Source organism: Oncorhynchus gorbuscha, linkage group LG03 (genome assembly GCF_021184085.1).
Source record: "Oncorhynchus gorbuscha isolate QuinsamMale2020 ecotype Even-year linkage group LG03, OgorEven_v1.0, whole genome shotgun sequence".
Lineage (NCBI taxonomy): Eukaryota > Metazoa > Chordata > Actinopteri > Salmoniformes > Salmonidae > Oncorhynchus > Oncorhynchus gorbuscha.
In genome coordinates this window covers 32,010,027-32,020,761 of record NC_060175.1, presented here as the reverse complement: position 1 = coordinate 32,020,761, position 10,735 = coordinate 32,010,027, and the positions used below count along the sequence as shown (strand labels likewise).

General features: G+C 44.7%; 1 protein-coding gene across 3 annotated transcripts; it reads left to right on the top strand.

Annotated features, from left to right (window-relative positions):
* The first annotated feature begins 6,190 nt into the window (after nucleotides 1-6,190).
* Nucleotides 6,191-8,616, top strand: LOC124019522. 3 transcript variants are annotated; one of them, XM_046334900.1, is made up of 3 exons: nucleotides 6,191-6,494; nucleotides 6,994-7,087; nucleotides 7,539-8,616. In XM_046334900.1, exons 1-3 carry the CDS (start codon nucleotides 6,381-6,383, stop codon nucleotides 8,228-8,230), a joined length of 900 nt encoding a protein of 299 aa, XP_046190856.1. In that variant the 5' UTR covers nucleotides 6,191-6,380; the 3' UTR covers nucleotides 8,231-8,616. The 3 variants fall into 3 exon arrangements, with proteins under 3 accessions (XP_046190856.1, XP_046190840.1, XP_046190849.1); XM_046334884.1 differs by having other exon boundaries at nucleotides 6,199-6,494; nucleotides 6,994-7,102; nucleotides 7,240-8,616; XM_046334893.1 differs by having other exon boundaries at nucleotides 6,200-6,494; nucleotides 7,240-8,616.
* The last annotated feature ends 2,119 nt before the right edge of the window (nucleotides 8,617-10,735 follow it).

Sequence of the window (10,735 nt, the reverse complement as noted above, 5' to 3'; positions counted from 1 at the left end):
CTCTCCTGCGCCTGACTTCCCTGCCACCTATACACATATATCTGACAGAATCTCTGACCAATATATATGAAGTTAGCAGGAGAGGACACTACGCACATGGAGGTGGAGGAACGCGTTCGGGAACAAGCGGAGGAGATTGACTGTTTAAGCTCCATCATGGATCGCATTGTCCAGAATGTTGATCGCTGGGAGAGACAGGGAGTTTCTCCAGCGCCACCACCACCACCACAACCGGAATCTCCCTTGAACAATTTTTCTCCTCCGGAACCGAAGATCCATTTATCCCTACACATGGGATACAACGGAGATACTGCCGGCTGCCAGGGTTTCCTCCTTAAGCTGAACTTGTATCTGGCCACGGTCTCCCCAGTACCATTTGACCGTGAGAAGAGTTACGCCCTCATCTCATGCCTCACCGGGAAAGCCCTGGAATGGGCCAGCACTGTGTGTAGAAAGGAGGATGCGGCGTTGGACCATTTTGAGGAGTTCACCCGCCAATTCCGGATAGTATTCGACCATCCATCCAAAGGCAAAGCAGCGGGTGAGCTCCTCTATCATCTGAGGCAGGAGACAAGGAGTGCACAGGATTTTGCTTTGGAGTTTAGGACCTTGGCTGCCGGTGCTGGATGGAGCGACAGGGCCCTGATCGACCATTACCGTTATAGTCTACGCGAAGACGTCCGTTGGGGGCTGGCCTGTAGAGACACCACCCGCACCTTCGACCAGCTGGTGGACATGTCCATCAGGCTGGACAACATGCTGGCTACTCGTGGACGTCTAGATTGGGGTCTGGTTGTTCCATCCTCCCGCACCCTCTCTCCCGAACCTATGGAATTGGGAGGGATGGTGCGCAGGGAGACCGGAGGGGGTTCCCGCTCGAGCACCATTAATGGTCGCAGAGGGCACACTGCTGGTCTGTGCCGGGTTGGTTCCTCTGGGAATAGAGAAGGCAGGCAGGGCATTCTGGCATCACCCCAGGTGAGTAGGCACCACTCTCATCCAGAGCCCTCTGTTGCACTAATGTTTGTCTCGGTCTCCTTTCCTGATTTTTCCCTGCATTCCCAGTATAGGGCGCTAGTAGATTCAGGTGCGGCTGGAAATTTCATTAATAAAAGTTTAGCTTATAGTTTAGGGATCCCTATTGTTCCTGTGGATATGCCTTTCCCTATTCATGCCTTAGATAGTCGACCATTTGGGTCAGGGTTTATCAGGGAGGTAACCGCACCTTTGTGTATGATAATGCAGGAGGGTCACAATGAGAAGATTAGTCTTTTCCTTATTGATTCTCCTGCGTATTCTTTGGCGCTAGGCCTACACTGGTTAGCTTGCCATAACCCCACTGTTTTTTGGCCACAGAGGGCTCTCACGGGGTGGTCGCGAGAGTGCTCAGGTAGGTGTTTAGGGGTTTCCGTTGGTGCTAATACGGTGGAAAGTCCAGACCAGGTCTCCACCGTGTGCATTCCCCCCGAATATGCCGATTTGGCTCTCGCCTTCTGTAAAAAGAAGGCGACTCAATTACCACCCCATCGACGGGGGGATTGTGCGATAGATCTCCTGGTAGACGCTGCATATCCCAAGAGTCACGTGTATCCCCTTGTCGCAAGCGGAGACGGAGGCTATGGAGACATATGTCTCTGAATCCCTGCATCAGGGGTTCATTCAGCCATCCATTTCACCCGTCTCTTCGAGTTTATTTTTTGTGAAAACAAAAGGATGGCGGTTTACGCCCGTGCATTGATTATTGAGGTCTTAATAAAATCACAGTGAAATATAGTTACCCGCTACCTCTGATCAATACCGTTATTGAGTTAATGCACGGGCACGTTTTTTCACAAACTTGGATCTCAAGAGTGCGTACAATCTGGTGCGTATTAGGAAGGGTGATGAGTGGAAGACAGCATTTAGCACCACCTCAGGTCATTATGAGTACCTTGTCATGCCATATGGGTTGATGAATGCTCCATCAGTTTTCCAATCATTTGTAGATGAGATCTTCAGGGACCTACATGCGCTACATGCGCCGAGTATGTGTCCCTGGTGCGCAGGGTGCTTGGTCGCCTGTTGGAGCATGATCTATATGTCAAGGCTGAGAAATGCTTGTTCTTCCAACAATCCATCTCCTTCCTAGGGCATAGGATTTCCACTTCAGGAGTGGAGATGGAGAGCGACCGCATTACAGCCGTGCGTAATTGGCCGACTCCAACCATGGTAAAGGAGGTGCAGCATTTTTTGGGGTTTGCCAATTACTACCGGAGGTTTATCCGAGGTTTTGGTCAGGTGGCTGCTCCCATTACCTCACTGCTAAAGGGGGGCCTGGTGCGCTTGCAGTGGTCGGCTGAGGCGAACAGGGCTTTTGGGCACCTGAAGACTCTGTTTACCTCGGTGCCTGTGTTGGCTCATCCGGATCCCTCTTTGCCATTCATAGTGGAGGTGGACGCATCCGAAGCTGGGATAGGAGCAGTGCTCTCTCAGCGTTCGGGTACGTCACTGAAGCTTCGCCCCTGTGCTTTCTTTTCGAAGAAGCTCAGCCCGGCGGAGTGAAACTATGATGTGGGGAACCGAGAGCTGTTAGCTGTCGTAGAAGCCTTGGAGGTGTGGAGCCATTGGCTTGAGGAGGCTAAACACACTTTTCTCATCTGGACTGACCACCGCAATCTGGAGTACATCCGGCAGGCGAAGAGACTGAATCCTCGCCAGGCATGGTGGGCCATGTTTTTCACTCGTTTTGTGTTTACTCTTTCTTACAGACCAGGCTCCCAGAACGTTAAGGCAGACGCATTGTCTCGGCTGTATGACACAGAGGAGCGATCCCACTCCCATACCCCCAGCTTCGTGTCTGGTGGCGCCTGTAGTGTGGGAGCTGGACGCGGACATTGAGCGGGCGTCACGTGCAGAGCCCTCTCCCCCTGAGTGTCCAGCTGGTCGTCTGTACGTTCCGTCTGCTGTCCGCGACCGATTGATCTATTGGGCTCACACGTCACCCTCCTCTGGTCATCCTGGGATAGGTCGGACGATGCGCTGTCCTGATGGGAGGTACTGGTGGCCCACTTTAGCCAAGGACGTAAGGATTTATGTTTCTTCCTGCTCGGTCTGCGCCCAGTGCAAGGCTCCTAGACACCTCCCCAGAGGTAAGGTACAACCTCTACCCGTTCCTCAACGGCCATGGTCGCAACTGTCGGTGGATTTTTTGACTGATCTTCCACCTTCACAGGGTTACACCACGATCCTGGTCGTTGTGGATCGGTTTTCTAAGTCCTGTCGTCTCCTGCCTTTGCCCGGTCTCCCTACGGCCTTACAAACTGCAGAGGCCCTGTTTACACACGTTTTCCGGCACTATGGGGTGCCTGAGGATATAGTGTCTGATCGGGGTCCCCAGTTCACATCAAGGGTCTGGAAGGCATTCATGGAGCGTCTGGGGATCTCTGTTAGTTTTACCTCAGGTTTTCACCCCGAGAGTAATGGGCAGGTGGAGAGAGTTAACCAGGATGTGGGTGGGTTTCTGCGGTCTTATTGCCAGGATCGGTTGGGGGAGTGGGCGAAGTTCGTGCCCTGGGCAGAGATGGCTCAGAACTCGCTACGTCACTCCTCCACTAACCTTACTCCTTTTCAATGTGTATTAGGGTATCAGCCGGTTCTGGCACCTTGGCATCAGAGCCAGACCGAGGCTCCTGCGGTGGACAATTGGTTTCGGCATGCTGAGGAAACCTGGGAGGCAGCCCACGTCCACTTTCAGCGTGCCATAAGGCGCCAGAAAATTGCCGCAGACCGTCGCCGAAGTGAGGCCCCAGTGTTCGCACCAGTGGACAGGGTCTGGCTCTCGACCCGAACCCTGCCGCTCCGCCGGAAGCTGGGTCCGTGGGGCCTTTTAAAGTCCTGAGGAGAGTGAACGAGGTATGTTATAGGTTACAACTGCCCACTAATTACCGTATTAACCCCTCATTCCATGTGTCTCTCCTCAGGCCGGTGGTGGCTGGCCCGCTCCAGGAGGCTGAAGTGTGTGATGTTCCTCCGCCTCCTCTAGACATCGAGGGGGTCCCGGCGTACTCTGTTCGATCCATTTTGGATTTGAGACGTCGGGCAAGGGGCCTTCAGTACCTCGTGGACTGGGAGGGTTACGGGCTGGAGGAGAGATTCTGGGTTCCGGTGGAGGACGTGTTCGATCCTTCCATGTTATCAGAATTCCACCGTCTCCATCCGGATCGCCCTGCACCTCGCTCTCCGGGTCGTCCCCGAGGCGCGCATCAGGGGGGGTACTGTCACAATGTGGTGCAACCACTGGTAACGCACATCATGATTGGTGTCGTGGAAATATTCGGTCAATTCTATTTCACAAATATATATATATTTTTTTTAACCTTTATTTAACTAGGCAAGTCAGTCAAGAACAAATTCTTATTTTCAAGGACGGCCTAGGAACAGTGGGTTTAACTACCTTGTTCAGGGGCGGAACGACAGATTTGTACCTGGTCAGCTAGGGGATTCGAACTTGCAACCTTTCGGTTACTAGCCCAATGCTCTAACGACTAGGCTACCCTGCCACCCTGGAGCCCATGAGTTCAAACCATTTTTATACATTATTCCTCCTTATATCACACTCATAGTAACTCCTGTTAATTACTCGTCTCCTCTGTTATTTAGCCACAGTTACCTTATTGCCTTGCACTAAGTTTAGTTTGGTTTCATATTAGGGCATGGAACCCGTAGAGCCACAGAAATAGTTCATATATGACGACATTCAGTGCCTTTACGGAAATAGTGGATGGACTGTTGATTTGTTTACACGTATGTGAACTCTATAATTTATTTTCTCTGGCTGAAAATAGGAGGAGCAGTTGTCAATCCCAAGTGTGTCCGTGCGCCCATTTGATATTTAGGTTAGACCTATATAATGGGAGTATTATTATTCTGTGGAAGGCTACACGTACAACAGAGAAATCAACAATGTCTACTCTGAATAATAAATGCATGTATTTGTGTAACTACATTCCTGGAGTGAAGGCAGAGTGAGGACGGGGATCAGCTGTTTCACTTTGGGTAACATAAAGCAGGCGTAGGGTGTCCTGTTGCAACATGATGGACTATAGAAACTGTTCTCAAATTGTGAAAGATCATTATTGGGTAACAAACATCAACCAAGAACATGCTTGTGTTTCTCAATTAATTGAGACATTTTTATAATAATAATAATATATGCCATTTAGCAGACGCTTTTATCCAAAGCGACTTACAGTCATGTGTGCATACATTCTACGTATGGGTGGTCCCGGGGATCGAACCCACTACCCTGGCGTTGCAAGCGCCATGCTCTACCAACTGAGCTACAGAAGGACCACAAACAACTACTATGAATTACACCATACAGATATTTGAATTGAAGTCAAATGTCATCCCCTGATCTTCATTCGGCCTATTGACCGCTAATATTCAGTACAATTCATCCTCTCAGGGTAGGACAATGAAATGTAGTAATGCCAGAGGGTTAGACGAGACCTATTTTTGGGGAGCACAAAATACCCTCGTCACAATGAGAGAGACAGATGCAAAGAGACAGCTCACCATGATAAACAAGTTAGGACCTTCAAAAGGCAGATAAACAGCAATCACTCGTGGCTGTTCAGGCTACTTATTATCCTGATCTTCATTCAGTTCAAGAAATGAAACTAGATTTCCTATGTAGGGTGTGGCTTATATCTTTGTTTACACACACCTCAATTCTAATAAATGCTGTCACTTTCAGATCAGCTCTGAAAAACATCTGATGTGAAAAGGTCTGACATTATTCTTGTGCAGGTCCACATGAGCATCTTGCCACCTTAATAAAAACAAATGTAGCACCTTATTTTACAGTACTGTTTCCACTGTTACCTGTGGATACTTTCTGGTACTTACTTCAAAGAATTCATACCCATTTGGTAAACATATGCTGCTTATTTCAATAGATCCAATGGAAACAACATCCATTTACCATGTTACTATGAAATGTCTCAGTAAGAACCTGATAATTACATATTGTAAAGTACTATCTACAAAGAGACAGCTCACCATGACAAACAAGTTAGGACCTTCAAAACACAGGCAAACAGCAACCACTAGCGGCTGTTCAGGCTACATATTAACCTGATAGTCATTCAGTTCTCAAGAAATGAAACTAGATTTCCTACATAGGGTGTGGCTAAAGACTTCAGTTACAAAAAGGCTTTGTTTACACAGACAGCCTAATTCTGATATTTTTCACTTATTGGTCTTTTGACCAATCAGATCAGCTCTGAAAAAGATCTGATGTGAAAAGGTCTGACGTTATTGGTCAGAAGACCAACTAGTGGAAAAAAGATCAGAAGCGGGCTGCCAGTCTAAACACAGCCTTAAGGATCAGAGTCAGTATGTATAGATACAAACATACGATTGGGACATTTCAGCTGCCATACAGTGGGGAGACATCAACTGAAGGCCACCAATCTGAAACTCTACAATCAAGCAGCAAGTCTCCAAATAAAGTAAGTTATTGTAGGTTATGTTAAAGAAACAATGCATTTCATGAGACAACAATGTGATTTAATTACACATACTTACTGTACATCATTTCATGAAGTAATCACATATTTGGTGGATATTTGTACATATGTAAATTATAATTAGCTTATGTCATGAAATATGGTATGAGTCTGTAACTTCAGTATAATAATAACATATGTACTGTACACTTTTGAAACAGTCAAAATTACCTTTATAGTTAAACCAATATCCATGTTATAGTTCATCCAACCTAAAAAGTGTAGTTCAGATGATAATATCAATCTGTAAGTAAGGGGGACTTGACATTTATTTGATTTTCTTTCAAGTCAGGGATGGATGTTAGTAAAACATTCCTGACAACTTTTTTTTAAAGAATGCCAATTGGTTCCAGTTAATTGGGAGAGCCATTTTAACATTACTCTTGGATACAAACTGTTGTTCAGATACTTTTATTGAATGTCTGATTGAACTACTGTACAGGTTATTCACTCATTGTGGATTGACAAGAGCTATCTACATCTATCAGACCGCAGATCTTCCATCAAGCAGCTATGTCCAAACTTGGGGAAAAAAGGTTGGTTGTATCACGGTAACAATTCAAATCTAGTATGTGTGTGTGTGTGTGTGCAAAGAAATATACATTATTTGTAGCCTACTAAATAGGTGCGGAGAGCAGAATTGCATGTCTGTTCAACCAACATTTTAAATGTTTTATTTTTATCTTAGGGAAATGAAGGTGCGTTATAATGACAGAGGTGTAAAGGAGCACTTTTCCAGTGGAGAGCATAAGAATATCGCCACATTAAAACAAGAGAAGACCCTTTTAAAAGAGGCAGGAATAGATAGATACCTATCAAAAGACATAGAACCATACCCAGAAGCACCAGAGTTCCATCTGTCCAAAGTTGCCCATGTCACTACAAAAAGAGGCCTTGATGGAATCTTGAAATCAGGTGGATTTAAGGGGGGTGAGAAGAGTTTCCTGTGGTGCAATCTTCCTGTGGATGATGACGATATCATTGCAGCAGAACGCCGTTACCTGGAGAAGATCTTCCCTGACAGAACACCTGAGCAGAGGCAGAAACAGCAACCCTTCCTCAGCAAGTTCACCACCTCACCTGCCTTCAGGAAGGAATCACGCTTTGGGAACTTCAGGTTCACTTTCAGTCTGTCTGATCTCCTGATGATGTACAGTCAACAGATATGTGATGGAAAACAGCCTGTCCTGAGAGTGTATGAGACTGTAGTCTACAAACAAGAGATTATGTACACAGTGCTTGTTCACAGTCCAGATAATAAGGAATTTGAGAAGTACCCCGTTCTTGGGGATGGTAGTGATGATGCTCTCTGTGCTTACATGAGGGGCAACATTGTCTGGCGTGCACAAGCCATGTCTAAAACCCATGACTTTGGGTTAGCCATAGATGAAGTTAACCAAAATGTAGGAACAGAAGGCGGGGGGAATGCATGGTACATGTGGGACCATGTGACCCTGGCATTCCACCTGCCTGAAGGTCAGGCCCTACATTTTGACATGGATATTGTGATCAAAAACCTTACTACTTGTGATGCCGATGAAATGTTTATTGGAGTGAAATGTCGCAGAAAAGGGCACGAGTGTGTGGGTACATGTCCATGTGGAAAATGTCTCGTACCCCTCGCCACAGCTGATGAAATAGTTGAGGGCATATCATGTGATTACAAAACCAACTGTTGAAGTTTGTCTTTTTCCCTCCAGTGGCTTATTCAAAAAGTTTATGATGAGGGAAATTCATTCAATCAACAGGTGTGGTGTTTTAACTTAATGCTGTCACATTTTTTCAGTCATCTTTTGTCATATAAGATTCATACCAATAATGTAGTTAACCAACAGTTTCAACAAATTGTGCATCATCATGAAATGGTGTTGTGTCATAGTTCTGTAGTCTTTTTCCATAGCACTAGTGATTATGTTAATGTAGGCTCTAGTACCTTTTTCAAAAATGTTTCATGTTTTTTTCTAAACATTGTTGTAATTTCCTTTCCACCCTATCCCTGGATAAAGTGATGATGCATCTAAAAAAATACTTTGTCTGCTTTGGAAATAAATTCCAAGAATGACGACACAATCGTTGCCTGGTTTTATTGTGACCTGCTACAAGAGATTTAATTTAAACGGACTGCTTCAATTTCCATCATCCCAACAAATGATCATGATAATGCCTACAAACATTTCTCTAAAGGGTTTAGTATTTGAAGATAGTGTGGTTTAATATGTCAGCAATGACAACTATTTTTTAACAACCAACAAATGTTTTCTTTTCTTGTTGCTGTTAGAGGAAATTGTAGTTAAGATGATTAATTATGTATACATTATTGATTAGAACCATTTATTCTAATACTATTCTGTTATGGTATGAAAAGTAAAAGTTATTGGTTAAGCTGTTACTGAAAATGTAAGCAGAACGAATTAATTGTCTGTGTCTTGGGAAGTCAAAAGGGGAGTGATGCTATATGGCTTTTCAGACAGATAAGAAATGTCTGGGAAAGGTTCCATTCCTAAAACAATGGGTTCTTGTGAGAATCGGAGAGAGGGCGGGAAACTGATGATGTCATGTTCAGGTTATAACCTGTGGAAATGTGTGTAAGCATTTAGTACTCTCTGGAATTAAACGCTCTTACCTGGCTTTTAAGACTGGTCTCGATCTACTTCATGCATAATTAATGAACTTACACATCATTAATGAATTAGAAACGAGTGCGAAATTGGTTTTGGCAATTAAAACATAAAGGAATTTAGAATTCCTCTATCAATTGCTTATTTCAGCTTTGCATTCAGAAAATTTTACCCTAAAATGTATGAGCTCACCTCTGATCAGAATATTATAATTGATCATATACAGTACACGAAGGTATGGGAGTCCACAAACAGCAATCCCTCGAACCCACATAAACAGATGACTGTAACAATCACTGGACGGGTAGCACTCCCACTGGACCCATGCTGACAGCTTACATTTTTTTCTCGTTCAAATATTTTTTATTGAACACACACAAGAATGGTGTCTAGGTATAAAAGACAAGTATGCAATTCTTATCTAAACATAAAAGAGCAGACAGAAACAACAAGACTCAGAGTTCTGGGTACAAAACAAATATTACAAAACAAGGCATACAGAACCAGGACAGGTAGAAGGAAAGAGGGTAGATGTCACCCTCCCCCCCCCCCCAACTGCTCTGATGGCGGGGCCAGCACATGCTGCCAAAAGGTAGATTAAATTATTACAATTGAGAGTGCGTTAAAATGTACAAGTTCTCAGCGCCGACTGGTCCAAGCAAGAGAGGAAAGGTTTCCAGATTTGATCAAATGTTGATAATCTATTGTTCAGAATATATCTAATTCTTTCTAAGTTTACAGTGTTTGCCAATTTCGCTGAGCCATAATTTGGTAGAGGGAGCTTCCCTATTTTTCCAAAACAACAAGATACATTTTTTTGCCGAAATGAGACTGTAAGAGATGAGTTGTTTTTGGGGGTTGGATAATCCGTTTAGGGAATCAGACACTCCCAGGATTATCAGAAGCGAGTCTGGGTCTATTGAAGTCTCCAGAACTTCAGAGAGGATCCTAAAAATCCCACACCAATAACCATACAAGTTAGAGCATAGGGCAAAGCAGTGGAGTAGTGTACCCTGCACAGCCTGACATTTACTACACGTAGGGGACGTATCAGGAAATAACCTATGCAGTTTAGTTTTGGAATAGTGTAATCTGTGTAATACCTTGAATTGTATGAGACGATGTCTGGAATTAATGGAGCATGTGTGGATATACTCCAAGCTCTCTTCCCAGTCTGCCACCGAAATGTCAGTCCCTAGTTCTTCCTCCCATTTTGCCTTAATGGCATCTGTAGAAGTTGTGCTAACAGATTGAAAAGCATCATATAGACAAGATATCAGTTTGTCTGAGGTGGGGCATATTTTTATGCATCTGTCAAACATGGAAGGTTTAGCATTCCCAAATGTTGGGAGGTGTTTTCTAACATAGTCTCTAATTTGTACATTTCTGAAAAAGTTACTTCTGGGAAGATTATACATTTCCCTGAAGCAACTCAAAGGAGGCAAAGGTCCCTTCTATATATAGATCCCCTATGGTACTTATCCCCATCTCTCCCCATCGCTCAAAGGTGTTATCAAGGTTAGAAGGGGCAAAGGAGGGATTCCTGGCAATAGGATCATGAATGAT

What these genes read in the sequence shown, in the direction of transcription:
- LOC124019522 (XM_046334884.1), top strand. Translation starts at nt 7,065, where the DNA reads ATGTCCAAACTTGGGGAAAAAAGGTTGGTTGTATCACG. An exon ending in AAAAGGTTGGTTGTATCACG is followed by an intron (nt 7,103 to 7,239) that starts GTAACAATTCAA and finishes TTTTTATCTTAG; the next exon opens with GGAAATGAAGGTGCGTTATA.